The 12,339-nt window shown below is 46.2% G+C and overlaps 1 protein-coding gene across 4 annotated transcripts in view; it reads right to left on the bottom strand.

Annotated features, from left to right (window-relative positions):
- OSBPL5 (oxysterol binding protein like 5) overlaps positions 1-12,339 on the bottom strand; it is a 164,034-nt gene that overhangs the window by 16,391 nt on the left and 135,304 nt on the right. For all 4 annotated transcript variants that reach the window (XM_054171906.1, XM_054171908.1, XM_054171910.1 and 1 more), the window contains exons 8-10: positions 10,862-11,033; positions 4,868-5,087; positions 1,179-1,363 (exon numbers count right to left, since the gene is read on the bottom strand). In XM_054171906.1, coding sequence (XP_054027881.1) covers positions 1,179-1,363; positions 4,868-5,087; positions 10,862-11,033 — 577 coding nt within the window. The remainder of the gene's footprint in view (positions 1-1,178; positions 1,364-4,867; positions 5,088-10,861; positions 11,034-12,339) is intronic.

The following is a 12,339-nucleotide window of genomic DNA, read 5'->3' as shown; positions in this document are numbered from 1 at the left end:
AACACCAACTCTTTCCAAGTGTCACCCCTGGCCCTGCACTCCTGCAAAAAGCCCAGTGGTGTTTCTGGAGTCTATCAGGTGTGAGTGGACATTCAAGTACATTAGTGTGGGACTGTCACACCAGCAGCTAGTTACAGCTCATGGGACAGTGCAGGCCATAAAACAAAAGCACTTATGCCACCAAAATCAAAGACAGTTCCAATTTCTTGGGTTTTCTTTGCTTTTCTTTGTTTTTCCTTGGTTTTTCTTTTGTTTGTTTGTTTGTTTTCTTTGTTTAAAAGATCTTTCCAGAGAATGTGTTACATGGCCTCTGTCAGTACTTGGAGATTTCACACAATAATTTAAGGAGGAAGGGACTTCTCAAAGTCATCTCATCCAAAGATGTAATGGGAAGTCCACAGAAGAGCTCCTGGTATTTCCAACCATTTAGTCAGACTGGAAAATCACCATGGGTGAGCTTTTAGCAAAAGCTCCAAACCTCTTGAAGTGGTTTTTTTGGATGTCACCACTGAGCAGAACCATTTCCTTTCACTTCAGATGTTACAAACACCACGAACAGGGCTTGAAAATACCATGGTTCTAAAATTATCCAGGAGCAGTGGAATGAAGATGAGCAACTAGTGCTGCTGTTTGAATAGTACACACACTGGTTTTAAAATACAGCAGGCAGATCTGATTGAGCAGGCAGGTCCTAGCTGCAAGCATAACGGTTTCTATTTTCTACTCTGCTGCTCCCAGCAGGTTTCTCTCATCAGCGGTGTTAAAAGATGTTTCTTATTTGTTTATCAACCAACAGAATTAGACTGCTTTGAGGGGCAGAAGCGCTTGACAATTCTGCTTGCTCTCTGTCCTGTACACGAGTACACCAGGAGGTGGCACAGCTCTGCTGCCAGATGCTCGGAGGCATGAGCTGAGCCCCCCATCGGTTCCAGCCAGTGCTGGATGTGCAAAGGTAGTTCTGTCTGGAGTTTAACTGCTGTCCTTCCCCCTCCCCGGCCTCAGTCTATCTCTAAAGTCATTGCAGCTGGCACCTGGCTTGATTGATATTGACCTGAGTATTATCTGGGAGCCTTTCAAGCACTCAAACTCAGCCCAGCCCGCACCAAGCTGGCACTTGAAACGCTTTTCACAAAGACAAGCAGAGTGCCCATGTCAGGCACGCTCTGCATGCTGCTTACTGGGAAAGCAGGTCAGCATGGTAGTAGTAATCAGAGAGTTTGTTAAGGAATGAGCGTGGCTCCAGGATGAAGGTGGGCAGCACCACCCGTGACAGGTCCATGCCAGGCCGCAGCTGCTTCAGCAGGATCCACATGAGGCTCTTGTTCTCCTCAGAGACGGTTTCTGTTTGAGATGACTCACCAGTCTGCAAGGGGAAAAGGGGAGTTCAGGGCAGGCACAGGAAAACCATTTCTTGTGGGGGCATTTAGCTGGAGGGTCCAACCTCACCCAGGCATACCTGGCCTTGGCACAAGCTACACCACTGCAAAGAGACATCAGCTCCACCTCAGGACAAGTGAATCCCCAGAGCACTGAAGTGAGTGGTACAGAAAGCCCTGGCATGAAGCAGGAAGCACACCTCTGCTGTGCTCCTTCCTGAGTCACTGCCTCCACACACCTCAGCACTGCCATGGGGCAACCTGGACCAACAGTAACCAAGGGGAACTCTGCACAGCAGTCCCTCAGGAGGCATGCCTGAGGCCATTACAGCATCACTGTGGCCTGGTGAATTTTCAAACATGAATGTCATTTTAACACACCCTTGACATCGTAACAGCAATGAAAGAGCTTTCAGGTAAGAGATTTCTGTGAGCAAAAGGTTACAGATTCCCTTCTGGAAGGGACTTTGGTTTGGGGGGAGGACACATTTCATGTCCCAACAGGATTTGCAGGTGGTGTAAATCACTAAACGCTCATTTTCACCCCCTGAGCTTTCCCAGCACCGCCATTTTGGCTCCCAATCAGCCCTTTTACTAGGTGTGCAGGAGCACACTAAGTCCAGCTTGCAGGCTGAGGGGAATTTCAGATTGAGGAACAAGAAAGCTCTTTCCATTTCATTGCTTTTCCATCAGCATACCATTCCTCTTGTGACAATCTGGTGCAATGCACAGTTTGAAGCTCTAAGAAGTAATCCCACGGTGTCAGCTGGGGCACACAATACATGTGGGTCTGTCAGGACTTTCAGGATTTATCCAGGTTCTCAAGTGTGCAATATAAATGAATGCTTTGTTGACACTGCTGCTGCACCAAGTGTTACTCAGAATGAATCACTGCCGAAGGGATGGATGAAAATGGAAGGAGAAGAAGGTGCAGGAGGATGAGAACAACTTCGAGTTATTTCTGGTCTGCTTTCCCCTAAAATACATCACCCACAATAACCCCTTTTGTGACTTGTTGAAAGTGAAAGCTCCAGCTGGGGGGGGAGGGAAGAAAAAGCTTTTTGGTTAGCAATCTACTTACTAAGGAGGTGACTTTTTTATATTCTAGACCAGCCTTTGCACTCAAAGTCCTTCTGATGATGCCTGTCTCTGCCTTCACATTCCTGCTGCAAACAAGGCAAATCTGGAATGCCAGATGCACAAGGATGCCCCTCTCAAGCACATCATCAGAAGCACATTAATACGTGCACACCTTTCAAATGAGCTTTCAAAGCCAAGCTGAAAGTTTAAGCTGGGAGAGTTTGTATATCTGACCTTTGTCCTGCCAAAGCTGAACTGCACACCCAGACTGCAGGGAGGCAGCCTCAGTTCAAGACAGCAGCTGATGTTATTATTTGGCAGGTGTTTACCTTGATACCTCCCTGCCCACTGCTGATAGCAAACTGCGTCACTGCATACAGCATACTTGTCCCAGAGGTACTGTCACACGTGGGGAAGACTCAACTACCAGTCCTATCAGCCTGTGACAACACCCTATCTCTTGGCCAACAACAGCAATCTAATAGCCAAGGCTACAAGGCACTTCTTTTTGAAGCCCACTGGATTCTACCTCTGCCTGAGCAGCCACACTACAGTTCATCTTATCTTATGATACACAGAGTTCAATTCTACAGCAGAAATGTTGTCCTTTCCCAGCAGAAATGTTGTCCCTTCACAGCATAAATGCAATCCTTTCCCAACACAAGTTTGTGATGTGGCAAAAGGTTGTTTCAGAAGCAGCAGCTGATAGAATTTAAGTTTGCCTTCATTTTGCTGTTGCTTGGCTGCTCAGCCATATGCAAAATCTCCTGTTTGGACCCAGTTACCATTTGCTGCGTGTCTGGGGTGGGATTTGAGGGGAAGATATGCACAGAAGAGGAGTTTGGGGGGGCTATTTTGTCTCTGTAGGCAACAGTTCTGTTTGGAAGCACAATTTCTACAGCAGGGGCTTGCACCTCACACCTGACATCTGAAATGGCAGCAAACATGCTACCTAGATTGGTGGCCCCAGGTGGCTGAGTTGTGAAAAGGAGGAGGTAAAACTGAACTCCTCCTATACCTCTGCAAGGTGGTACAGCAGAGATGTTCTTTTGTGCTCTCATGTAGGTTATCCTGCTGTATGGGGTCTGTGGAGAAATAAACTGGAGTAATAAAATCTGTGTGTAGAACATGGGACCATTCTCAGGGCTTTATCACTCAGTGGAAGACAGTGTAGTTAAGGATATATTTAACTAGATTTGTTTCCTCAGTACCAGTAGTAGACTTTCAGGAAAACACTGAGGGAGAGCAGAAGAAATATCAAGTCCTGTGAGGAGCAGCTGAGGGAATTGGAGTTGTTCAGCCTGAGGGGAGACCTTTTCAGTCTCTACAGCTGCCTGAAAGAAGGCTGGAGCCAGGTGGGGGTTGGTCTCTTCTCCCAGATAACAAGGAACAGGATAAGAGAAAATGGCCTCAAGTTGTACCAGGGGAGGCCTAGATTGGACATTAGGAACAATTTCTTCCCTGAAGGGTTGTCAAGCCCTGGACCAGGCTGCCCAGGGAAGTGGTGGAATCACTCTCCCTAGAGGGATTTAAAAGCTGTGTAGATATGGTGCTGAGGGACATGGCTTAGTGGTGACCCAGCAGTGCTGGGTTAATGGTTGACTCAATGATCTTAAGGGTCTTTTCTAGCTGAAACGATTCTATGACCTAAGAAAGATACAGCTGTGTAGCAAAATGGTTGTCTTTGAAGCACCAACAAGACTTCAGCTTCCTTGTTTGAAGCATTAGGCAAGGAGTGCTCATAGCCCCCCTGGTGCTGAAACAGAGGCTTCTCCACTGCCTGCCCAGACTGATTCTCACCCAGCACACTTGGCTGCCCCAGCTCTCTACCGCTGCCTTCCTCAGAGGCGTCGCAGTGACATCCAGCTAACAAAGCCTCACAGACACACATCCTCCTGCTGGTAATGAGAAATGAGCTTTCTCCATGAGAAATGGCTTTCCTACAAGAAACTGTCATTTAGGAATCCAGTGACTCAGATACTCCATTAGGACACACAAAAAGGATGTTCCATGCATAATGAAAAAAGGAAAGTATCATATTTTGTATCATGCAAGGACCGAGCATCTTAATTGGCCAGGACACATGCCCAGAATAACAATGCCTGCTGCTGCTGGCTGCACACTGCTCTGTGCCAAGGCTCTTTAATGCAGCAACTGGTTAAAGCAATCGCTGGTGCTGGCGACTTGCCCAAGCTCAGGAGTGGAGCTGCTGTTCATCAGGCATAATTATTAGAGCACATGATAATTCAACATCATTTAGCAGAAAGCTGTGCATTGCTCTAGCTGTAAAACACTGCAGCTCGCCAAGCTGCTGCTTAAACTACCACACATCCAAAAGGCTGAATGACAAATACTATGAGCTGAGACATTTTAACAGGAACAGGTAGTGCTGGATTTTTTCTTCCTTTTACCTCCCCAAACTCCTCATAGATCTGTTCAATGTAAGTCGTCCCTTTCCCTCCTGGAGAGACCTCTCCCTGGGTTTCTGACTGGTCGCTCTCGCTCTCATTTGTCTTCCGGCTGTTCTCCTGCGTCTCGTTCTCCGACTCCTCTGCATTGTCTCTCTCGGACTTGTCAGAAAAAGCATCGTTTTCCAAGTGGTGGTGGTTCTCCAGGGCTGACTCATTCAATCTGCAACACACAGGCCATTGTTTGCTTCAGTATGATTTACAAAGCCAGATTACTTAAGGTAAGAACACCTCCCAGGGCTCGAAACAGAGCGTGCAGCTCAGGAAGAGCAGAAGAGATTGACTTCCTGAGCAGCAGGAGTTTTATCACAGAGGCAGTGTGGTGTTTCCTATCAAAAATCTCCCCTCCAAACTGCACTTTGCAAAATGAACCACACAGCTCCACTCACCCATCCTTGCACAGAACTGCTGCTGGCTGCAGATGGGAGCCTATGCTCCAGGTGAATAGAAAGCACACACCAGCAGCCACTGTACAAACCTGATTAGAGAACTGGAGTGTCCATCAGGAGAGATTTATCACCAGTGGGTTGTAGCACAGAGGAAAAAATAGGCTACATTTTCTTTTCAGTACTACAGCTACTTTATTTCAACAGATTGTGGTCCTAAGTCAGCCCCCCACAGGAAAAGGCAAACTTAATCATCAGTAGTAACAAGTATTTTCACACACACACCCTCCCCAAACTCTCCTGGGGAATGTGCTTCCCCCAGATAATGCTGTCTGGAAGAACTGAGTTGAAAGCATGAACTGCACCATTACATATAAAAAGAATATCCAGATTATAACAGCATCCAAGAGAAAGTGTGGAAGATGCAAGCTTCATGCTCAATGACCCAGGCTATAGAGAACGAGGAGGAAGCCAGAAATTCTCTCTCAAGTAGCCCATAGCATCTCCATTTGAAAAAGCAGAAGCAGTTTGTATAAGAGGTGGCAAACATGATCAGAAGGGCCAGGGGTCAGATGCTGTAAAGTATTCACTAAATGCCTGGGTTTTTTCAGGTGGTATTTAGCATGGGCTTCAGCTTTCCCTGCTCATACATGTCTTCACATCACCTATTTCATGGCCCATCTCTCAGGTACTGATGACTCTCTCAGCTTGACCTTCCTCTGAAAATTTCATACCCAAGTCCTCCTTGATGCTCTTGGATGGAGGAAAAGAAAGAGATTTCTTATAGAAAAGCCACACAAGGAGTTTCAGAGGACCTAAACAGGACATAGATCCTGAAGAGTTTTGTTACTTCCTATAGTCCATCTCCCCCTCAGCCTAAGGTTTCTCTTATCAGTACATGGGAGGGTTCTGCCAAGCCCTAAGTCTCTCCATGATGGGCCTGTTCTCAGGCCACTCTGGACACATTCTAATTTTTATTACAGATTAATTCTGAAACTTCCCATCCCTTGCTCTCCCTCTCTCTCTTTTTTTTCCAATAGGTATTTTGTTATCACTAGTTAGGAGCCAGACGCAAAACACCAGCAGAGGAGTCAGAACACAGAACTGGCATCAGCTTTGCAGAAGATCTCAACCCCCAGCTATGCACTGAAATAAGCTCAGGATTTTTAACACCCCAAGCAAGCCATGCTGTGACAGCCACAGCTCAGGTTATGGAGAAGCTGCTTCTAGAGCTCTTTTGAAGGTGTTGTCTACAGCTTTCTGTGCCTTTAGAAAACCTTTTAACCACAGTTGTGTGTATCTGTATGCATGCAGAGATGTCTATGTGTGGATATATAGAACACCACACGGGTTTTTAATTCACAGCCTTACTGGAAAATAGAGCTAAGATCATAAATCAGAGAGTCAATGATGACTATACCCCAGCACTAATCATTTGCTGTCAGACATTATGTGTCTCCATCAATCTAGTGCTAGGATGTTATTTATTCATTTTTTTCAGCTAGCAAGCAGCAAGTGTAGGGTCTGAAAACCAAATACACTGAATTCACTGGAAGCACAGAGTATAGCACATGCATGAGAGAATAAAGGAGAAAAAAATGTGAGAAGAGAGTTGTCTAAAGACATTATCACAGAATCACAGAATCAGCCAGGTTGGAAAAGACCTCAGAGGTCATCAAGTCCAACCTATTACCGAATACCTAACACCTCCTGACAACTAAACCATGGCTCCAAGTGCCACATCCAATCCTTTTCTGAACACCTCCAGGGACAGTGACTCCATCACCTCCCTGGGCAGCACATTCCAATGGCCAATTACTCTTTCTGGGAAGAACTTTATCCTCACCTCCAGCCTAAACTTCTCCTGGTGCAGCTTGAGACTGTGTCCTCTTGTGCTGGTGCTGGTTGCCCGAGAGAAGAGACCAAGCCCCTTTCTCAGATGGGAGCTCCAGGAAGTTCTTAGTTTCTGATCATTTAAACACTGAATCTATTTCTTATTTTTTAATGGTCAGCTGAATATGTGAGTGTTTGTCTGTGGGTGCTGCTCCCTTACCTAGTGAAAGTTTTCTCCATGGAGCAAAAATGCTTGAAAGAAGAGATCATTATAAGGCTTATGGTTTGTGGCTGAGGTGTAGCACTTGTTTCTATTTCACATTTGCAAGAAGAGCACATGTTTTTCAGCATCACCTGTCTCACATCTGGGAAATATTTGAAGTTTCAGTGGAGTAAATGACACTGAGTTTCCTCTGCTCTTCCCCATTATTTTTTAAGGATCTCATACTTAGTCCAAGGGGGAATTAAATTCACATGAAATCCCACTCAACTGTGTACCAGCCACAACCAAGGCAAGAATTGATACATCCAGAGCCAAGGAGCTGCTCTGGGAAACCAAAGGGAAAACAGATGCTTCTCATTCTGAGGAACAAATCTGAGATGTTGAAAGTGGAGCCAGGCTTTTCTATTCCTCCAGCTCATGACTGACTGTAGAGTCATCTAAAGCCAAAAGCCATGCCATGAGCCTGAACTAAAATCAATGTAAGGGCTTCTCAGGAGCTTCCAATGGCTTTAAAAGCTAGGAGCGAGTGACTATGCTCAGAGTCAGCACTGGATTTCCACCATGAACCTTAACTAACTTGGCATCTTTCATGGCTAATTTACTGTTTCAGCTTATTGGAGTTGTCTTTAAACAGTGCTTTATTCTCTAGGGGCATTCCTGGAAACTTGTGCCAGTGACCAGGACTTCTTTGGGTTTGATGCAGCTCTTCCACACAAAGCAAAGAAATGCTTTGGCTCCTGCCAAACAAGTAAACCAGGCAGATTCCTGGGGCTGCTGGAAATAAGATGTGCAAAAAATACAGCTTCATATTAAAAAGAAGAGTGCCTGGTGCCCTAAAGGCCTCCTGTCTAAAGCCCCTGATTTACACAGTACTGTAGCCTTTGATTCACATGCACAGTCCCACCCCCCACCCCCCTCTCATTTCTGAACACTCCTAAAGACACAGATTTTAAAGCACTGTATAATCTTGATTTCTTTCCCAGCAGGAAAGGAGCAAAGCAGCCAGCAGACAAATCAACTTTGGCTCAACTGAAGGTTTGCTTTTGCCAGCTCTCTTGGGTTTTGTCCTCCCTACAATATCCATCATCTCCCTTTACTTTTTCTTTTCTTGACAGAGTAGTTTGGCTAATTTGAAGATAGAGTTAAATGTAATTAACTGGCCCCCTAACAACAGCGTGCCAATTTAATTGGTATGATTCCCTGTAGGGAAGGCATTTAATTAGAATGACTGAATCCCTGTGAGGAAGCCAATGTCAGTGGCAATCCAAAACCCCTTTGCTCAGCACTTGCACTGTTTCAGTTTTGCATCCTCCCTTGCTTAAATGGTCTTTATACCTCCAGGGATGACAGCAAGTCGTCCCTCTGTCCCATAACCTGGGGCAAGCCTGGGCACACATTAGAACCAGTGGCACGACTCAGGGAATGTAATGTCCAGACAGCCAGACGCTGAACACCCAACCAGCTTGGACCTAAAGCTAAAATCTGAGTCTGTCAGAAAGATCTGCTTCCAATTGTGGGCATTCTCCTGCTGAACACTCTGCCACATGTGCTACTGCTGTGCTCCACAAGTCAAGAGGGCTCTAATGCTGAACAGCTGAGAGGTGAAACAGAGGCATCATTTACACATCATATTTAATAGAGTTTTAACTCCATCTTCTACACTTCCTTACTGTAGCCATGGGTCTGCCTGAATGTTTAGCGCCTCAGGCTCCCTTTTAATATTTGGAGTTCTGTACACACATCCATTAGCTGAAAAACAAGTCCACTGTGCTCCTGTGGATTTGTTACCACAGCAAGCAGTCCTAAGAGCCTCTCTCTTAGGCAGGAAGGAATTAAAAAGTAAAGAATTATGGAAAAAGCCCAAGAACAACAGAAGTATTTGCACAAGGACTAGGGCACGTGCCCTGGTGACACACCACCACTGCTCTTCAGTAAAGCTCTTCTTCAAACTCTAGCTAAAACCACAAACAGCAGGGCTGGAGAGCACATGCTGGGAATATCAGAGCCTTTCAGGAGTAAAGGCAGACCAAAATGCAGCCATCCCTTTGGTCCCACGGGACCAGAGAAATCGTGACACTCTGAAGAGGACTCAGACCCCTGCTGCTGATGCAACAGAGCCTAAGAAAAGTGTTTAAAGGTGAGGTCCCACTGTGGAAGGCAGACTGCAGGAGCTGCTACCCTCAAAAGTAGGTAATCAGGGCTGTGAGCCCTAAAAGGCTAATTCCTAGCAGCAGAACTAAACAGAGACACATCATCTCCCAGTTCCCGCTCCAAGGGCCAAGGGTCTCTACCAGAGGGATTGTGGAAGTTGTCTATTTAGCTATAAGCAACAGATAAGGCCTGGGGTGGTTTTTTCCCAAGCTTACAGAGCTTTGATGTGAGCTGTTCCAAACTGCCTCAGTGATACCAGGAATATGAATAGAAAGGAGGCTGTGGGGAACTCTTTTTCCCTTATGTAAAAATTTATCTGATGCATCAAGGAAGAAATTGGAAACCACTCAAAACCCCTGTAGAGAGAGAAAGTAATTATAAAGCTAAGGATGCAGTGTGTGCACTCTGCTGACTATGACACAGTATTATTAGAAAAGAGAGCACATTATTAAAAAATAGATCAGAGCCAGAGCCCTGTGTGCTAGCCAACCAACACACAGTTTCTGGCTGTGCCTGTGTAACTACAGGTCTGCTCTAGCAGCCAGAATCTGCAGCCATTTTTCACACCAGCATCTCCAGACAGCATTTTGGCCCAAGCAGGAGACAAAAGAAGATAGTCTATGTACAGTGGAGCACAGCTGAGGTTCTTCCCTGTCTGTGTGCTCAAGCACTAGGCAACAGCAAACTTCAAATACACCAAACCCATTTGTTGGTGAGGGGTACAGCAGAACATGGAGGGGAGGACTGAAAGTTCTTCGTGGAGGGAGTCGTTCGTCATTGGAATGTGCTGCCCAGGGAGGTGGTGGAGTCACCGTCCCTGGAGGTGTTCAAGAGGGGATTGGATGTGGCACTTGGTGCCATGGTCTAGTCATGAGGTCTGTGGTGACAGGTTGGACTTGATGATCTTTGAGGTCTCTTCCAACCTTGGTGATACTGTGATACTGTGATAGTTTACAAGGGTATATAGCAACAGGACAAGGAAAAATGGTTTAAACTAGAGCAGGGTAGGTTCACATTGAACATCAGGAAAAAATTCTTTACTGGGAGGGTGGTGAGACATTGGAACAAGCTGCCCAGGGAGGTGGTGGAGGTCTCATACCTAGACACATTAAAGATCAGCCTTGATGTGGCTCTAAGCAATGTAATCTAGGTGGGGATGTCCCTGCTGACTGCAAGGGGGTTGGACAAGATGACCTCTGGAGGCCCCTTCCACTGCATTCTACGATTCTATGATCCTGCACCAGCTGGTTTCAAACATGTTTCCTTAGTGGACTCTGGCTTGGTTATGCTAAAGTTAAAAGGATAGCCAAGTGTGTGCATTAAGAAGTTACTGCCCCATCTTACTGGAAGAACTCCTGGTCTGAGATGGTGCTTGTGTGCAAGAGGTGGTTGAGCCCCGTGTGCGCAGAGTCGCTCGAGCCGTTCAGTTCTCCTTCCCTTCCCTGCTTGGAGGCACTGAGCCGGAAGAGGCTGGAGCAACGCAGGGCAAGTTCCAAAGCATCCAGCCAGCATCGGCCTGGCAAGACAAAAGGAGTTATTTAATGCAGGAGAGTTAATAAGGCAATACATGCACTGCTGGCAGTAAAGCTCATTGTAATTCAGGAGGTTGCTGAGTACAATAATTGATTTTTCATACCTATAATCCTTAGGTTATCTTACCAGAAATTGTGTTCCAGTGGCTGCATGTGATACACCTGCATGGGTAATACAGAGGGGGAGCTCACCCCAAATCCCCCTTCCCTAACACCACCACTTCCTCTGATCTCCCACAACCTGTTCACACCTCCTTTTGCTCCTTTTTGATTTTATGCAAGGTACAGGAAATTACCACAGGTATGATGCATTCAAAGCACCTCACAGCCCACGTCTGCAAGTAACACACCCCAAAACCACACCCAGCATTTGCTGTCCCACACACACACACTACCCAACTGCAGGGTGATAGAGGCCAAGGGCAGGAGAGGCCCTTGCTTAGCATGGACTCTCAGAACTACAAGCTGGCCCAGGGGTCCTATGCAGGGGGTAGTGATGCAAAACCAGTCACTCCAGGGAAGAACCACAAGGATCTGTACTTGCCACAGTGACTAATGCCAGAGGCAGTCAGGTTGTCAGGTTGTTTGGTTTTCCTCCTTCTCTGTATGTTTTCCCTCCTTCTCTGTATGTTTTCCCCTTTCCTCCATGCCTTCTCTCTGCTCAGTCCCTTAGATAACCTGGGTGGAGCATTATTTTTTCTTACCCACCTGAAAGGTCTGCTTTGCAAATACCAAAAACTACAGGCACAGCACAGAGAGGAGACAAACTGCAGTTCCAAAATGACCCTTGGCTCCCTTTGCAATGACCAACACAGGACTACAAAGCTGTGTGTTAGGGTAAAGCCTAACCAGCACAGTGCTGGAGCTGCTGTGCTCTTGGAAGCACCTGAAAATAGCCTGCTTCTGTAGTGCAGTTGTTAATGAGGCCAGGACACCTGCAAATTGGCTGAACATTCAAGAACTGAAGTATCAAGGGAATCATCCTCTAATTCCAAGCATGTAAAACAGAGCTCTTCATTACACTCCTTGGAATCTATTTTGCAATAATTAGAAGTGTGCTTGAGAGGCAGTGAAGAAAACAAGAGGATTTTTCTCTCGTGATAGCAAGTGCTACAAACAGGTTTTTCCCTGGACCACATTCATTCCTGTGTCCCATTGGGGAAATGATTCCATTCCATTCAACTCTATCACACACTTAGAATCAAGCATAGGCAGAAATCTCACTGGCCTCCTGCTGCTGTCTTGGGCAGAATCCCATCAACCTCAACTGGGTGAAAATTTGTCTCTGTA

The sequence above is a fragment of the Dryobates pubescens genome, chromosome 22 (genome assembly GCF_014839835.1).
Source record: "Dryobates pubescens isolate bDryPub1 chromosome 22, bDryPub1.pri, whole genome shotgun sequence".
Taxonomy (NCBI): Eukaryota; Metazoa; Chordata; class Aves; order Piciformes; family Picidae; genus Dryobates; species Dryobates pubescens.
The sequence above is the reverse complement of the archived record's forward strand: the minus strand, read 5'-3'. Positions and strand labels throughout refer to the sequence as shown.